This window comes from Octopus sinensis, linkage group LG24 (genome assembly GCF_006345805.1).
Source record: "Octopus sinensis linkage group LG24, ASM634580v1, whole genome shotgun sequence".
In the NCBI taxonomy this organism is placed as follows: domain Eukaryota; kingdom Metazoa; phylum Mollusca; class Cephalopoda; order Octopoda; family Octopodidae; genus Octopus; species Octopus sinensis.
Window position 1 is genome coordinate 12,693,388 of NC_043020.1, and position 18,101 is coordinate 12,711,488.

General features: G+C 39.5%; 2 protein-coding genes across 3 annotated transcripts in view; both read left to right on the forward strand.

Moving 5' to 3' along the window:
* Positions 1-4,834, forward strand: part of LOC115223941 (ankyrin repeat and SOCS box protein 13) — a 28,434-nt gene extending 23,600 nt beyond the window's left edge. The window contains exons 5-6 of one of the 2 annotated variants that reach the window (XM_036512878.1): positions 1,354-1,552; positions 3,052-4,834. In XM_036512878.1, the coding sequence (XP_036368771.1) occupies positions 1,354-1,552; positions 3,052-3,106 (254 nt within the window). In that variant the 3' untranslated portion in view covers positions 3,107-4,834. The remainder of the gene's footprint in view (positions 1-1,353; positions 1,553-3,051) is intronic. The other variant, XM_029794687.2, reaches the window with a different exon arrangement.
* An 11,431-nt stretch (positions 4,835-16,265) lies between these two features.
* Positions 16,266-18,101, forward strand: part of LOC115223940 (rho guanine nucleotide exchange factor 3-like) — a 99,303-nt gene continuing 97,467 nt past the window's right edge. The window contains exon 1 of the mRNA XM_029794685.2: positions 16,266-16,448. Within this exon, the coding sequence (XP_029650545.1) occupies positions 16,411-16,448 (38 nt within the window). The 5' untranslated portion in view covers positions 16,266-16,410. The remainder of the gene's footprint in view (positions 16,449-18,101) is intronic.

Sequence of the window (18,101 nt, forward strand, 5' to 3'; positions counted from 1 at the left end):
AGTGAAGAGAAGACATTGCAACCTACACATGCGCCTTCGTTCCCTCGAGGGAAAGGACTAGATTGGGATTAGTCATTGCCTACTAGGGGCTCTTACATACCCGGGCAACGCCGGGCTATGCTGCTAGTGTTATACTAAAGTGTGCTTCAACAGTATAACACCAACAACTACAACAGAAGCATGAGCCCTAGCTCCCAACTAATGACCACCACCACAACTACAACAATGAACAGCCAACGATGCCATTGTAAATTTCTTGACCAATCCTTCATTCTTACACTGATTCACTTCAGAGTTGAGAGTGAATTCTTTAACAATTGCTGCCATCCCAACCACATGGTTCTGGGTTCAGTCCCACTGTGTGGCATCTTGAGCAAGTGTCTTCTACTATAGCCTCGGGCCAACCAAACCCTTGTGAGCAGATTTGGTAGAAGGAAACTGAAAGAAGCCCGTTGTATACATGTGTATGTATGTATATATATATATATATATATATATATATATATATATGTATGTGTGTGTATATGTTTATGTGTCTGCATTTGTCCCCCCAACATTGCTTGACAACTGATGCTGGTGTGTTTATGTCGCCCGTAACTTAGCAGTTCGGCAAAAGTACTAGGCTTACAAAGAATAAGTCTTGGGGTCGATTTGCTCGACTAAAGCCTGTTATGTATGTATGTGTGTGTGTGTGTGTGTGTTTATCCCTCTAACACTGCTTGAAAACCAGTATTGGTGTGTTTACATTCTCATAACTTAACAGTTCAGCAAAAGAGTCCAATAGAATAAGTACGAGGGTCGATTACTTCAACTAAAATACTCGCATCTGTTGGAGAGGGTTGGTTTGTTTACCCTTGAAGAAAAGGCATCAAGGGACCAACTTCCACGTGAAAGAGGGACCCAAGTGTTGATGGGACAAACAAGCTAACTGTTCTAAAGTTTTACACTATGTCTAACTCTAAATTGCCAAATGACTGAAACAAGTAAAAGATAAAAAATCTTTATATATAAAACTGAAGTTGTGTGTGTGAGACTCTGTCTCCTCCGATTTAGATTCCTACCTACTCCCACATTTTGCGGTGCAGTTTATCCAAAAGCGGGTATCTTATAGTCGTTGTTCATATCGAGCCCTTCTGGGTATTAGCGCGTGTCTACGATTTACAAAAAAATTTACCATCATTTTTCCACATTTTTAATGATTTTTGCTCGGGTTATATAGGGGAAGTAACTCTCTAAAAATGCTTATATAGTTATTTCCCTTACAAATCCAAGCAACGCCGGGCGATACTGCTAGTACAAGATATTTTCTGTATCCTTTCTCCATTTTCCATTTCTGATCTCCCTTATTCTTAGGAGCCAACGTAAATGCTGCCAGAACACATCAAACTCCTTTGCACGAAGCCATAAAACAAGGTTTGGACAATGAATTCCTCACACTGCTTCTTGAACATGGTGCCAACACACGCAGCTTAAACAACCAAGGTTTGCTACCACGACATTTGGCACGCCAGAATTCCAGTGTCATTAAGTTGTTGGATTATTGGGAAAGTAAGTCGGAAATATTTTGGAGTTTTATGGTTCTTTGTTATTTTATTCAGTATTTGCGTTTTTATTTCAATAAATTTTAATCCTTGAAAGATATGTTTTTATGATGGCCTCTACCTGGGATGTAGCCAGCCCACTTATGCATTCCTTTCCATCATGGGACACAAAACTCCACTTGTGAAGACCTGTTGAGGCAAGTGAAAATCAAAATCATAATCGATCAACATCAATGGAATTTGTAGCTGTGATACCAGTGCCGGTGGCACGTAAGAGAACCATCCGAAAGTGACCGTAGCCAGCGCCGCCCTGACTGGCCTCCGTGCCAGTGGCACGTAAAAAGCACCATTCGATCGTGGCCATTGCCAGCTTTGTCTGGTCTCCGTGCCGGTGGCACGTAAAAAGCACCATCCGATCGTGGCCGTTTGCCAGCCTTGTCTGGCACGTAAAAGCACCCACTACACTCACGGAGTGGCTGGCGTTAGGAAGGGCATCCAGCTGTAGAAACACTGCCAGATCAGACTGGGCCTGGTGCAGCCTTCTGGCTTCCCAGACCCCAGTTGAACCGTCCAACCCATGCTAGCATGGAAAACGGACGTTAAACGACAATGATGATGATGATGATAATATGTTTCCCTCTTTTGGGTTTTATTATATGTCAATGATTATCCGTGTACCAACCCTTTTCTAACCCTATTTCTGTAGAAATATGATAACAACATATGTTACAGTATCCCCAAAATTGCTACCCTTGTGGCAAAATTTAAAGCCCTTATTATTACTATTATTATAAAGGTAGCGAACTGACAATCATTAACACACCGGGCGAAATGCTTAGTGGTATTTCATCTGTTGCTACGTTCTGAGTTCAAATTTCACCAAGGTCAGCATTGTCTTCCATCCTTTTGGGGGTCGATAAATTAAGTACCAGTGAAAAACTGGGGTTGATGTTATTGACTAGCCCTCACCCACAAAATTTCAGGCCTTGTGCCTTTAGTAGAAAGGATTATTATTATGATGGCATACACTGCCTTTGTTTAAATTCATTTTGAAATAATGAACAATTTAGTAAAATAACTTTGTCGTTTATTAAGCTGGTTCCACAGAGAGAGGAATAACTCGTGGGAAGCAGCAGGAGAACTATGCAATTGATGGATGTTTCATTAACCTATTGGGCACAATTCAAATCTCCTCAATGACTAATTTTTCCTAATTCTTTATTTAGTATAAGGACTGTAGCAAAGTTTGAAATTAAAATTATTATTATTATTATTATTATTATTATTATTATTATTATTATTATTGTTAAGGCAGCGAGCTGGCAGAATCGTTAGCACCTGTCGCTACATTCTGAGTTCAAATTCTGCCAAGGTCCACTTTACCTTTCATCCTTTCGGGGTCGTAGTCCCTCCCCCAAAATTTCAGGCCCTGTGCCTTTAGGAGAAATTAAAATTCCCTATATTTTTTGTTTTCTATTTTAAACATTTTATTTTCCCTTTTTTGTTTCAGAAAACCCCCAGAGTCTGTTGTTCTATGCCCGGAAATCAATCTTGAAGGCTATTAGAACTTATCGTCTTATTCCTAAACTCGAGATACCTCAAATCCTACAGAACTACCTCAGTTTCAAGTAACCCCTGTCAATAAAAACTCATTGCTACTCTAAAGACAATTCCAGGATTCCAGGAGTATTTTCTTTTTCTTTTTGTTTACAGCTGAACATCACCATTCCTTCTATTAATCTCTGCCTACCTCCATCAACATAGAGAAACTTGAGTTACTACGTGTAATGCCTTACTAATCGCTGTGTTATACCCACAAGCATAGCGTGTAACCCTTTTTGATTTGGCTGATCAAGGTAAAAAAAAAAAAAAAAAAACCCTGTTCATCATTTACTTCCCAGTTCAGTGGTGCCGTTCAAGAATTTGGACCTGGAGATCTCCATTTCCAGCAACTTCGAGGGGCCACCTCCCAGTGGTGTCAGGCGTCAACGATGAGCCCTCGACTACAACAAGACGACCAGAGTTTGTTTTTTTTCCCTAAGGTCTGGGGTCTCCCGCTCCTAAGCCCTAGACCATCACCTAATCACCCTTACCCGTTTTTTTTGCTTAACAACAACAACAGTTCAGTGCCTAGCAGGATTCATTAAGCTGTTAAAGTAATTGATCCAACCAATAAAACAATTGGGTTCAGCCATTGGATATTATTTGGGGAAACCTTTAGTTTAATGTGAAATACTGTCTGAGAATATTGGAGTTCTGCTGTGCACTCATTTGGTGCCAGTGTCTACAAATGGGAAATGATTTAACCCTTTAGTGTTCGCATTATTCTACCAAAATTAATCCCTTTTTATCCCCATTGTTTTGAACTATCATGCATTATCTTGAAGCTATGAGAATTTGATGAGGCAGATGTTAATTTTTAAAACAATATTGTAGGGTTGGTGTGAGAGACCAGATCTGGCCAGTTTGAACATAAAACAGGCAGTATACTTTTGGCCGGATATGGGCGGTTTAAATTTTAAAGGGTTAAATGAAGAAAGTTTTCTACCGGTGACTGAAGTTCTGAAAATAATAAAACCTAAACTAAAAGCAGCATTTTGATGTATCGCATTGATATTTCTCATGATTGGATTTTATTTTGTATATTTTGAGAGGCCCTCAGGTAACTGGGTTAGTCTGGTGTTTCAGCCTCGGGCTAAAAGCTGATACTTTGCCTCATGTTGCTTTCTGCTGAGCCATACTCTTGGCTATGAAACACTACTTTTTGTGCTGTGCTCCCTTTTTTAGTTAGAAATAGGGGTCATGTTGTTGTCCCAGCTTGCAGTGTTTGTGTTCAAGTCTTCCCTTTAATCTCAAGAATGCCACAAGAAACCACCTGTGTGTATTTCTGCTTAATGAGGATCTTGCAGTGTGGAAGAAACAACCCCCCCCCCCAAAAAAAAAAATTTATCTCTCTGCAACACTTTTGATGTTGTGTGAATGACTGTTTAGAAATCCAGAAGAGGATTCTTTAGATCTGATGATTAGGTTTGGTTTCAGGGTATGAAGCGGAAAAGAGATAAATCTTCCCTGGATGAGATAAGTCTTTCACTTGTTAACATTCCCTGAGGATTCGGTATTTAATACTATCGACAGTTAGGAGAGCTGTGATAATATTGTACTAATGTGTGCTACAACAGTAACATTGACCACCACTAATACTACCGCAATGACAGTACCAACCACAAAATAACATTAACCGTATCGACAACTATAATAGCAACATCATTAACAAGTACTACTATCACACTACAGAAACAATAACTATTTCTTTACTACCCAGAAGGGGCTAAACACAGAGGGGACAAACAAGGACAGACAAACGGATTAAGTCGATTATATCGACCCCAGTGCGTAACTGGTACTTATTTAATCGACCCCGAAAGGATGAAAGGCAAAGTCGACCTCGGCGGAATTTGAACTCAGAATGTAGCGGCAGACGAAATACCACAAAGTATTTCGCCCGGCGTGCTAATGATTCTGCCAGCTCGCCGCCTTAAACAATAACACCATCGACTGCCACCGCAGCATCAACCACAACAATACTAACCATAGCACCTATACTACAAAAGGGACACTAACCATCACAGCATTATTGATTACCATGGCCATGCTGTAGCACCTGTTGCAACATCAACCACCACCACCACCACCACAACAACAATAATAAAATTAATACCAAACATTACAATACTAAACATAACAGCAACAGCAAAAATATCATAACAACACCAACAACTACAGCAATAATAATAGCACAACAACAACAACAACAATAATACTAACAACTACAACAACCACTCTGCAGCAACAATAACACCAACAAGCACTACAGCTGCACCAACTGCAACATCAGCCACAGCAACAATAATAATCATCCTTTCTCCTAAAGGCACAAGGCCTGAAATTTTGGGGGAAGGGCCTACGACCCCGGAAGGATGAAAAACATAGTGGACCTTGGCAGAATTTGAACTCAGAATGTAGTGACGGGTGCTAATGATTCTGCCAGCTCGCCACCTTAACGACAGTAATAATAATAATAATAAAAGTAATACCAAACACTACAACGCTAACCATAACAGTAACAGCAACAATATTTTATCATAACAACACCAACACTAACAACTACAACACTAATCAACACAACGACGACAACAACAGTAATAACACTATCAACTGCAACAGCAACAAAACCATAGCAACACTAACCACCATCACAACTACATCATCATCATCATCATTTAACGTCCGTTTTCCATGCTAGCATGGGTTGGACGGTTCGACTGGGGTTTGGGAAGCCAGGAGGCTGCACCAGGCTCCAGTCTGATCTGGCAGTGTTTCTACAGCTGGATGCCCTTCCTGACTCCAACCACTCCGTGAGTGTAGTGGGTGCTTTTTACGTGCCACCAGCACAGGAGCCAGAGGAGGCAGGAAAATGGCCACAATTGGTGGGTGCTTTTTATGTGCCACCGGCACAGGGCCCAGAGGAGGCTGGCAACAGCCATGATCGGTTGGTGCTTTTTGTGTATCACCGGCACAGGGCCTAGAGGAGGCTGGCAATGGCCACGATCGGCTGGTGAATTTTACGTGTCACCGGCACAGGGCCCAGAGGAGGCTGGCAACGGCCACGATCGGCTGGTGCTTTTTACGTGCCACCGGCACAGGGCCCAGAGGAGGCAGGAAAATGGCCACAGTTGTGGTGGGTGCTTTTTACGTGCACCAGCAGAGGAGGCAGGAAAATGGCCACAAGGTGTGGGTGTGCTTTTTATGTGCCACGGCACAGGGCCCAGAGGAGGCTGGCAACAGCCATGATCGGTTGGTGCTTTTTGTGTCTCATCACGGCACAGGGCCCAGAGGAGGCTGGCAATGGCCACGATCGGCTGGTGCTTTTTACGTGTCACCGGCACAGGGCCCAGAGGGGCGGGCAAAGGCCACGATCGGCTGGTGCTTTTTACGTGCCACCGGCACAGGGCCCAGAGGAAGGCTGGCAACAGCCATGATCGGTGGTGCTTTTTGTGTATCCCGGCACGGGCCCAGAGGAGGCTGGCAATGGCCACGATTGGCTGGTGCTTTTTACGTGTCACCCACCGGCACAGGGCCCAGAGGAGGCTGGCAACGGCCACGATCGGCTGGTGCTTTTTACGTGCCACCGGCACAGGGCCCAGAGGAGGCAGGAAAATGGCCACAGTTGGTGGGTGCTTTTTACGTGCCACCAGCACAGGAGCCAGAGGAGGCAGGAAAATGGCCACAATTGGTGGGTGCTTTTTATGTGCCACCGGCACAGGGCCCAGAGGAGGCTGGCAACAGCCATGATCGGCTGGTGCTTTTTGTGTGTCACCGGCACAGGGCCCAGAGGAGGCTGGCAACAGCCACGATTGGCTGGTGCTTTTTACGTGTCACCGGCACAGGGCCCAGAGGAGGCTGGCAACGGCCACAATTGGCTGGTGCTTTTTACGTGCCACCGGCACAGACGCAAGTAAAAATGTTATTGCTATGACGACAACCTTTGTGTAGATAAACAACTTACTGAATAAATTTCCATCGGAAAATACAAGGAAAGTTCAATATTTCTTTTACAGTAGGGTGGCGAATTGGTTGAGCTGTTGGCATGTGGGGTGAAATGCTTAGTGGCGTTTCATCCATCTGTATGTTCTGAGTTCAAATTCTGCCAAAGTCGACTTTGCCTATCATCCTTTCGGGGTCAATAAAATAAGTACCAGTTGAACACAGGGTTGATGTAATTGACCTGCCTACTCTCCCAAAATTTCAGGCTTTGTGCCTATAATAGAAGGATTATTATTTTTATTATTATTATTATTAAGGCAGCGAGCTGGCAGAATTGTTAGCACGCTTGACGAAATGCTTAGCAGTATTTCGCCCGTCACTCTGTTCTGGGTTCAAATTCCATTGAAGTTGACTTTGTCTTTCATCCTTTCGGGGTTGATAAATTAAGTACCAGTTAAGTACTATTGTATTGGCATCCTTTCTGTCTCGGGAGACAATGGAGTTGCGCATGAAGTAGTCTAGTCCGGCTTTTATATTTCATGTCCTGATACATTTCCTGATGTGGCTGTGTAGTCCTATCAGGAATGTATCAGGACATGAAATATAAAAGCCGGACTAGACTACTTCATGTGCAATTCCATTGTCTCCCGAGACAAAAAAAAAAAAAAAAAATCAAATAATAATTTAACAAAGTTAAGTACTGGGGTCAGTGTAATCGACTAGTCCCCTCCCCCAAAATTCAGGCCTTATACCTATAGTAGAAAGGATTATTATTATTATTATTATTAAGGTGGCAAGCTGGCAGAATTGTTAGCACCCAGTGAAAATGCTTAGCAGCGTTTCGTCTGTCTGTGTGTGTTCTGAGTTCAGATTTCACCGAGGTCGACTTTGCCTTTCATCCTTTTGGGGGTCGATAAAATAATTACCAGTTGCACATTGGGGTTGATTTAATCGACTTTATCCCTTTTCCCCCGAAATCACTGGCCTTGTGCCAAAATATGAAACCAAAGTTTCCTTCACAGTAAACGGTTTAGTGATGGAGGCGAGCTGGCAGAATCGTTAGCACACCGGGCGAAATGCTTTGCGGTATTTCGTCTGCCGTTACGTTGTGAGTTCAAATTCCGCCGAGGTCGACTTTGCCTTTCATCCTTTCGGGGTCGATAAATTAAGCACCAGTTACGCACTGGGGTCGATGTAATCGACTGAATACCTATGTCTGTCCTTGTTTGTCCCCTCTGTGTTTAGCCCCTTGTGGGTAATAAAGAAATAGGTTTAGTGATGGAGGAATAATTGGTGTAGTGATGTTGAAATAAATTCCTCCAACATAATTCAACTTTCTGACCATGCAAGTACGGAATTAGGACAGAAAACAATAAAAAAAAAAGTAACCATTTTGTGGTGGGAGAAAACCACTTTTATTTATTTTAGTGTGAAGAATGAATGGATGGGACGGGGGGAGGGATTCAAAAATTTGCTTGATCTGAAATTGAATAATAAATAAAAAAAAAATTGTAAGCCTAAATTTTATTTTATCTTTGAGTAATCCTTATTAAAGTTGTCATCAGTATTCTTTATATCTCCCTATTTATTATTATTATTGTTGTTATTATTATTATTGTTATTATTATTATTGTTATTATTATTATTGTTGTTATTATTATTATTGTTGTTATTATTATTGTTGTTATTATTATTGTTGTTATTATTATTATTGTTATTATTATTATTGTTATTATTATTATTATTATTATTATTATTAAGGTGGCGAGCTGGCAGAATTGTTAGTATGCCAGGTGTAATGCTTAGCGGTATTTCACCTGTCGCTAATGTTCTGAGTTCAAATTCTGCCGAGGTCGACTTTACCTTTCATCCTTTCGGGGGTTGATAAATCAAGTACCAGTGAAACACTGGGGGGAGGGGGGGGTCGATGTAATCGACTAGTCCCCTACCCCCCCCCCCCAAAATGGCTGCCGTTGTGGCAAAATCTAAAACCATTATTATTATTATTATTATTATTATTATTATTATTATCATGCTTGTCATATTTTAATAAAATATTTCAGATAAACAATACTCAGGACAAAACAACGTTGTGTCTTTCTTATATTTTCTCTATTGTATCCTCTCTCTCTCTTACTTCATCCTCTCTCCTACCCCCTCTCTCCTCCCCCCTCTCTCTCATTCTCTTTGTTGTATAGTTGTGTCAGGTCCCGTCCCATTCTCCCAGGGAATGCCTCATTGTTATTTTACAATTAATACTGCTGCCTCAGCAAAGGTGCTTTTCTACTCCCATATTTCACACATTCCTGGCAATAATGTCTGTGCAGATGACTGAGACTTCTTAACCATCTATATATGTGTGTGTGTGTGTGTGTGTACATGGCCATATATGTATGTATATATGTATATTTGAGTAGTTGAATGAATTATCTTATTAAGGATAATTCGAATTAACCGATACCTGGGTAGCAAATTCACATCAGAAAAAACACGGTTGAAGTTACGTGCCTAGGGCATAGATTACGTGCTTTCGTGTGGAAATTTGTATGTTTATTTTAAAAATATAAATTTATGAAAGAATGGAGCTGAATGACGAATTAACAAAATTCCTTTATTTTCGACATATGTTTCGAAGGCTGCATATTCCTAATTGCGAAGGAATAAGGAGTACATTATGCCACTTTCTCATCAGGAGAAGCAAGGAACTTATGTCAACATCAAAATGCACAAAAAACTTTTAGATGATTGCTCACATGGAGCCCATAGCGATCAATAAATTTATATGTATATATGTATGTATATATATATATATATAAATATACATGTCCATATATATATATATATATGTATGTTTACATGTATCTGTGTATATGTTTATATATGTATGTATAAGAATGTTTGGATGTGTGTATGTATATATATATATATATATATATATATATATATATATATATATATATACTTTATTTAAAAGCAGCAGAAATTCACAAAACCTGTTACTCGGAGTTTCACATTCCCGTTCGCCGGACAGTTTTGTTAACAAAACTGTCCGACGAACGGCAATGTGAACCTCCGAGTAACAGCTTTTGTTATAGTTCTGCTGCTTTTAAATAAAGTATATTACTCTACTCCTGGTATTTGAGTACTCTTTTTTCCGCCTTGTTTCACATTTATGTGTTTACTCCGGTATATATATATATATATATATATATATATATATAATACATTACATAATGTACATGTACATAAGTATATATATTATATATATATATATATATATATAATATACATACTACATACATAATGTACGTGTATATAAGTACATATATGTGTTATGTGTCTCTCTGAATGCAAGTGTTTGTGTCAACGAGTTTGTATTTTTTCCTCGTATAATGCGTGTTCGATGACCGTAAACAAATGACATTGCTGTACGCTTGCAGTCAACTGTGAAAGCATGTCTGGCTTTCTGAATATGTCTTGACTTGTTGCACCATCTTCATAAACAAAAGCAAAGCTGCCAGCAACTATGTCTGCATTGTTCATTGTCCAATAGACCGGGGGTGGGTGGGTGGGAAGGGGGAATAGTACCTTGCTTGGAAACAGGTGAGAGATTTGTGACAAGTACAGAATCCTGCCACAGAAGATTTGCCTCAATAATTAAGGCAGCAATCTGGCAGAAACGTTAGCACGCTGAGCGAAATGCTTAGCAGTATTTCGTCTGCCGCTACGATCTAAGTCCAAATTCCGCCAAGCCTAATTTGCCTTTCATCCTTTCGGAGTCGATTAAATAAGTACCAGTTATGCATTGGGGTCGATATAATCGACTTAATCCTTTTGCCTGTCTTTGTTTGTCCTTTCTTTGTTTAGCCCCTTGTGGGTAGTAAAGAAATAGGTATTTCGTCTGCTGCTACGTTCTGAGTTCAAATTCCGCCGAGGTCGACTTTGCCTTTCATCATTTCGGAGTCGATTAAATAAGTACCAGTTACGCACTGGGGTCGATATAATCGACTTAATCCTTTTGCTTGTCCTTGTTTGTCCCCTCTGTGTTTAATCCCTTGTGGGCAGTAAAGAAATAAGATTTGCCTCAACAATTTTCATTTGACCCTTGTCATCATCACCATTTAATGTCTGTTGTCTATGCTGGTTGGATGGTGTGACCAGAGCTGGCAAACCAAGGTTGGGGGTGCTGCACCAGACTTCAGTTTGATTTGGCATGGTTTTTATGACTGGATGCCCTTCCTAACACCAACCACTTTACAAAGTATTGGTGCTTTTCACATGTTTCCACATGGGTGCTTTTACGTAGCACCACCATGGGTGCTTTACACAGCTACAAGGATTGGTCTTAACACTTCTGTTGTGGAGGACAGGTCTTCTTGAGTACAGCCAAGCACCAGGTGGTTTGGCCCCTTATCATCGCGCCTGAAAGGTTCAGCTTTCTGAGGTCATTCTTCAGTACTTTGTCCCATGTTTTCCTGGGTCTCCTACATTTATGTCTTCCATCCATTTTGAGAGATCAACACTTCTTTATAGAGCTGTCAGCATCCATCCGCATCACATGACCAAATCAACACAGTTTCCTCTCTTGCACACAGCAACAAATTCCTCTTATGCCTAACTTCTCTCTCAGAAGGTTCAGCTTTCTGAGATCATTCTTCAGTACTTTGTCCCATGTTTTCCTGGGTCTCCCACATTTATGTGTTCCATCCAGGCCGTTGCCAGCCTTGCCTGGCCCCCCCGTGCCGGTGGCATGTAAAATGCACTATCCGATCGTGGCCGTTTGCCAGCCTCCCCTGGCTCATGTGCAAGTGGCACATAAAAAGCACCCACGGAGTGGTTGGCGTTAGGAAGGGCATCCAGCTGTAGAAACACTGCCAGATCAGACTGGAGCCTGGTGCAGCCTTCTGGCTTCCCAGACCCCAGTTGAACCGTCCAACCCATGCTAGCATGGAAAGCGGATGCTAAATGATGATGATGATGACCCACTTCCAGAGATCAGTACTTCTTTATAGAGCTGTCAGCATCCATCCGCGTCACATGACCAAACCAGCACAGTCTCCTCTCTTGCACACAGCAACAAATTCCTCTTATGCCTAACTTCTCTCTCAGAACATGTAAGTATAGAAAAAGTAGACATTACCCCTTTAGCATTTAAGCCAACCATATCCAACCCAAATATGCTACCTGTTTTATGTCCTAACCAGCTAGATCCAGCCCATCACTCTTACCCTTTAATACCATTTTAAAAATATATCATCACATCTCTTTACTCTTTTACTTGTTTCAGTCATTTGACTGCGGCCATGCTGGAGCACCGCCTTTAGTTGAGCAAATTGACCCCGGGACTTATTCTTTGTAAGCCCAGTACTTATTCTATCGGCCTCTTTTACCGAACCGCTAAGTGACGGGGACGTAAACACACCAGCATCGGTTGTCAAGCAATGCTAGGGGGACAAACACAGACACACAAACACACACACATGCATATATATATATAATTATATATTATATATATACATATATATACATACACGACAGGCTTCTTTCAGTTTCCGTCTACCAAATCCACTCACAAGGCATTGGTCAGCCTGGGGCTATAGCAGAAGACACTTGCCCAAGATGCCATGCAGTGGGACTGAACCTGGAACCATGTGGTTGGTTAGCAAGCTACTTACCACACAGCCACTCCTTCATTGAAATTTCAATACTATTCATGTTTAATTCAAAATGATGTGACTGAAAAAGCATTGTATTTAACAGAATAATGTGAATGCCAAAAGGTTAAAGCAATGAGGACTGGCTGTGTGGTAAGTAGCTTGTTTACCAACCACATGCTTCCGGGTTCAGTCCCACTGCGTGGCACCTTGGGCAAGTGTCTTCTTCTATAGCCTCAGGTCAACCAGAGCCTTGTGAGTGGATTTGGTAGACGGAAACTGAAAGAAGCCCGTCGTATATATGTATATATATATATGTGTGTGTGTATATGTTTGTGTGTCTGTGTTTGTACCCCAACATCGCTTGACAACCAATGCTGGTGTGTTTACATCTCAATAACTTAGCAGTTCGGCAAAAGAGACCGATAGAATAAGTACTAGGCTTACAAAGAAAAAGTCATGGGGTCGATTTGCTTGAGTAAAGAGTAGTGATGATGATAATAATGATGATGGTGATGGTGATAACAACAGCAGTGATATTGTATCAGACATTAAAATATTGAATCTCACCTTTTAACATTCTGATTGTCTTGAATTAGTCATGGATTATCTTGTAGCTGTGATGTGATTCTTTACCTTCAGAATGACACCGTAGGATAAGTGTAAGCACTAGTGCCCCAGGCTGCACTTTTGGGTCTGCTGTAGGGAATGTGTTTTTTTTTTTGTGGGGTCCGGTGGGTGGCAAGTAGAAGAGCCACCCCCGGGCAGCACACACTCTAGCTACACTAGTGGGTGTAAGAAGCTAGATCTGGCTGGTTTGAATACCAATGGGTTACATATTGGTTTCAAATTTTGGCACAAGACCAGAAAATTCAGGGGAAGTGATAAGTCAATTACATTGACCCCAATTCGATTCCAAGCAGTGACCTGAACAATAACAACAACAACAATAATAACATCGAAAAATACCCTAGGAATGAGGACCCAGGATCAAAATTTCCCCAAGACACCTGAAGAAGTCTGGAGGGTATATCAGCCGAAACGTTGTGTTAACAACAAACAAGATGAGGACAAATATCCGTCGAATGTAAATAATGTAAATAATCTATATCTCAGGAGGCGCAATGGCCCAGTGGTTAGGGCAGCGGACTCGTGGTCATAGGATTGCGGTTTCGATTCCCAGACCGGGCGTTGTGAGTGTTTATTGAGCGAAAACACCTAAGCTCCACGATGCTCCGGCAGGGGATGGTGGTGATCCCTGCTGTACTCTTTCACCACAATTTTCTCTCACTCTTACTTCCTGTTTCTGTTGTACCTGTATTTCAAAGGGCCGGCCTTGTCATTCTCTGTGTCACGCTGAATATCCCTGAGAACTACGTTAAGGGTACACGTGTCTGTGGAGTGCTCAGCCACTTACACGTTAATTTCACGAGCAGGCTGTTCCGTTGATTCGGATCAACCAGAACCTTCGACGTCGTAACCGACGGAGTGCTTCCAAAAAAAATCTATATCTCAATAATTCTATGATATGAAGAAACCGTTTCTTTCTCCAGCATCTGCAACTATTTGTATCACAAGTCAGACACGGAGCCTGTTTGAGGTAGCTCGACTTGCTAGAAATAGCAAGCGAATTTCCCTTAAATTACACTATGCTGTCATAAAAAGAAGGCAGCATATTTGCAATTCTTGGATCTTTTCGGTTTGAACGGCAGTTTTTTCTAGCAGTGTCATATGAAATTGTCACCCATAATTATGACCCTAGTATCGATCTATTGCATTTCATTCTGTTTTAGGATTAGGGTTAGTTAGGGTTAGGGGTAAGGGTATCTTTTTTTCTTCACAAATGTAAATAAACCCAATCTGTTTCTTAAACGAGGGACATATTCATACGGCACAGAATGCTTTTTACTTGAATAGACGTAATTGATTGGTTGAAATTGCAGAAATTGAAGAAAAAAAACAACAAATGTCTTACAAACTATAGAATTTTCTCAATAAAGCCAAGAGAAAAAGATGTTTTATAAACACATTCTACCAGTATACGAAGTTTAAAATTTTTTAGTTACCTAGAAATTATGTTAAAAACTGCCGTTCAAACCGAAAAGATCCCAATTCTTTGTCTTGGATACAGTTCTTTAAACCAAAGGAGGATGGTGGTGGCTGGATTGTCATTCACTCTAGGTCTGCTGAATCACAGCTTATCTGATGCTAAACAACCATACAGACGGCAACCTGTCCAGAGGGTGGGTGTGAGTGGAATTACTGAGACCACCTAATTGTCAGAATTTATTTTGGGCACCATATCCTTCCTGTTCAACTTACCATTCTTGTTGACCTCACTTCCTTGGTTTTTCACCCCCACCCTTATTTGCGTATTCAACTGTCTCCCCCGCTACTTCAAATCCCCATTACCATCATCACTTTCTATTTCTTTGTTTTCTCACGAAGCAGAAGTTATGAAACATTATATTCTACACTCCACCCAGCCAAACAGACTGAACCACATTTTTACCAATGCAGACCATTACAAGTTTCTCCGAAATTCAAGAAACCCTTTTATTTATCTTTATATATAAAAGTCAAGTTGTGTGTCTGTCTCCTCCGATTTAGATTCCTAACTACTCCCACATTTTGCGGTGCAGTTTAACCAAAAGCGGGTATCTTATAGTCGTGATTCATATCGAGCCCTTCTGGGTATTAGCGCGCGTCTACGATGAGTCAACGATTTGAAAAAAAATTTACCATCGTTTTTTTCCCATTTTTAATGCATTTTTTTGTCCATAACTCTCTAAAAATGCTTCTATAGTTATTTCCCTTACAAATCTGAGCAACGCCGGGCGATACTGCTAGTTTATATATATTTTTAAAAAAACTGGGATCTCTTCCTTTTGAACGGCAGTTTTCAACACAATTTCTAGTTAACTAAACACATTTAAACTTCGTATACTGGTAGAATGTGTCAAAATAAAACATTTTTTCTCTTTGCTTTCTTGAGAAAATTGTAATTTGTAAGTATACGAAGTTTAAAAGTGTTTAGTTAACTAGAAATTGTGTTGAAAACTGCCGTTTAAAAGGAAAAAAAATCCAAAACCTGTTTTTAAAAACTCTTAAATTCCCACCATCGCTACCATTTATAAAATTTTTAAACGATTATTTGAATTTTGTTTATTTCGTTTTATTATTTCCCATTAAAAAAATATGGGAATTGTAAAGTGTAAAGTTTTATTTTTCAAATTATCTATATTGTTTGCTTACAATAACTTTTCACTTTCAGTTTGTGACTGTAAACTGAAAGAATGGCTTTAAATGCATATAGATAAACAGATCAATATAGTTGATATAGTATCAGAACGCCCGTCAAAAGACGGGACGGTCACGGCTGGAACGCATTTGAGTACAAATTTACATTACCAGGTCCAACAAATTAAAGACGAAATCAATTGCTCTACGTCAAGACCTGGTTTCCTTTGTTCTGATTGGTTGATATATTCAGCCAATCAACTGTCAGCCGCTAATTTTCAATTTAAAGATTTTAAAAAACAAAAACAAAACACTAGAATTTGTCTCGGGATTCTCTGGCATTTATTTTAATTACAGCAGCTTTGGGATTGTAATTAGTTCTCTGCTGTTAATTGTTTTAATTGCTTGGTTGTTGTATCTCCTTCGTTCTAATGAAAACTCCTAAAATGACGTCGAAAGAAAACGACAGGTATGTATATTTCGGGTATATAATTATGCATGTGTGTATATATTTCCATAGAAGTAACCCATTCACTCCATACAAAGTTATTTAGGACGAATATAAGTTATAAAATATCTCCAAGTAGCAGAAAGATCGCCCAAAAGTGTATATAGATATATAAATGTATTTATATATTCATCTATACACACATGTATGTATAATGTGTGTGTATATATTGTGTGTGTGTATATTTCCATAGAGGTAACCATTCACTCTATACAAAGTTATTTAGGACGAATATAAGTTATAAAGTTGTCTCTAAGTAGCAGAAAGATCGCTCAAAAGTGTATATAGATATTTAAATGTATTTATATATTCATCTATACACACATGTATGTATAATGTGTGTGTATATATTGTGTGTGTGTATATTTCCATAGAGGTAACCATTCACTCTATACAAAGTTATTTAGGACGAATATAAGTTATAAAGTTGTCTCTAAGTAGCAGAAAGATCGCTCAAAAGTGTATATAGATATTTAAATGTATTTATATATTCATCTATACACACATGTATGTATAATGTGTGTGTATATATTGTGTGTGTGTATATTTCCATAGAGGTAACCATTCACTCTATACAAAGTTATTTAGGACGAATATAAGTTATAAAGTTGTCTCTAAGTAGCAGAAAGATTGCTCAAAAGTGTATATAGATATTTAAATGTATTTATATATTCATCTATACACACATGTATGTATAATGTGTGTATATATATATTTCCATAGAGGTAACCATTCACTCCATACAAAGTTATTTAGGACGAAAATAAGATCGCCCAAAAGTGTATATAGATATTTAAATGTATTTATATATTCATCTATACACACATGTATGTATAATGTGTGTATATATATATTTCCATAGAGGTAACCATTCACTCCATACAAAGTTATTTAGGACGAAAATAAGATCGCCCAAAAGTGTATATAGATATTTAAATGTATTTATATATTCATCTATACACACATGTATGTATAATGTGTGTATATATATATTTCCATAGAGATAACCATTCACTCCATACAAAGTTATTTAGGACGAAAATAAGATCGCCCAAAAGTGTATATAGATATTTAAATGTATTTATATATTCATCTATACAGACATGTATGTATAATGTGTAGATATATATATATATATTTATATGCCGCCATCACAGTTATTAATCAAGGTTCCAGACTTCATTGCTTCTTTCATTAATAGATATTTGTTGTCCGTGTGCTGGAATTAACGTTTAACGGTTTAAATGACGAATGGAAGAAAATGTCTTTTAATAAACTCTACATATATGATGCGTGTATGGCTGCATTAAAACTTCGAAATATTCTACGCACGTTTGTGTTTGTGTGTGCGTATATGCAGAATGTGTGTGTGTGTGTGTATATATATATATATATATATGTGCGTGCGTGTGCAGAATGTGTGTGTGCACATATATATATATATGTGTGTGTGCAGAATGTATGTGTGTGTGTGCAGAATGTGTGTGTGTGTGTGTGCAGAATGTATGTGTGTATATATGTGCGTGTGTGTATATATATATATGTGTGTGTGTATATGTATATATATGTGTGTGTGTATGTGTAGAATAAATAAATATTTATAGGCGTTGTTCT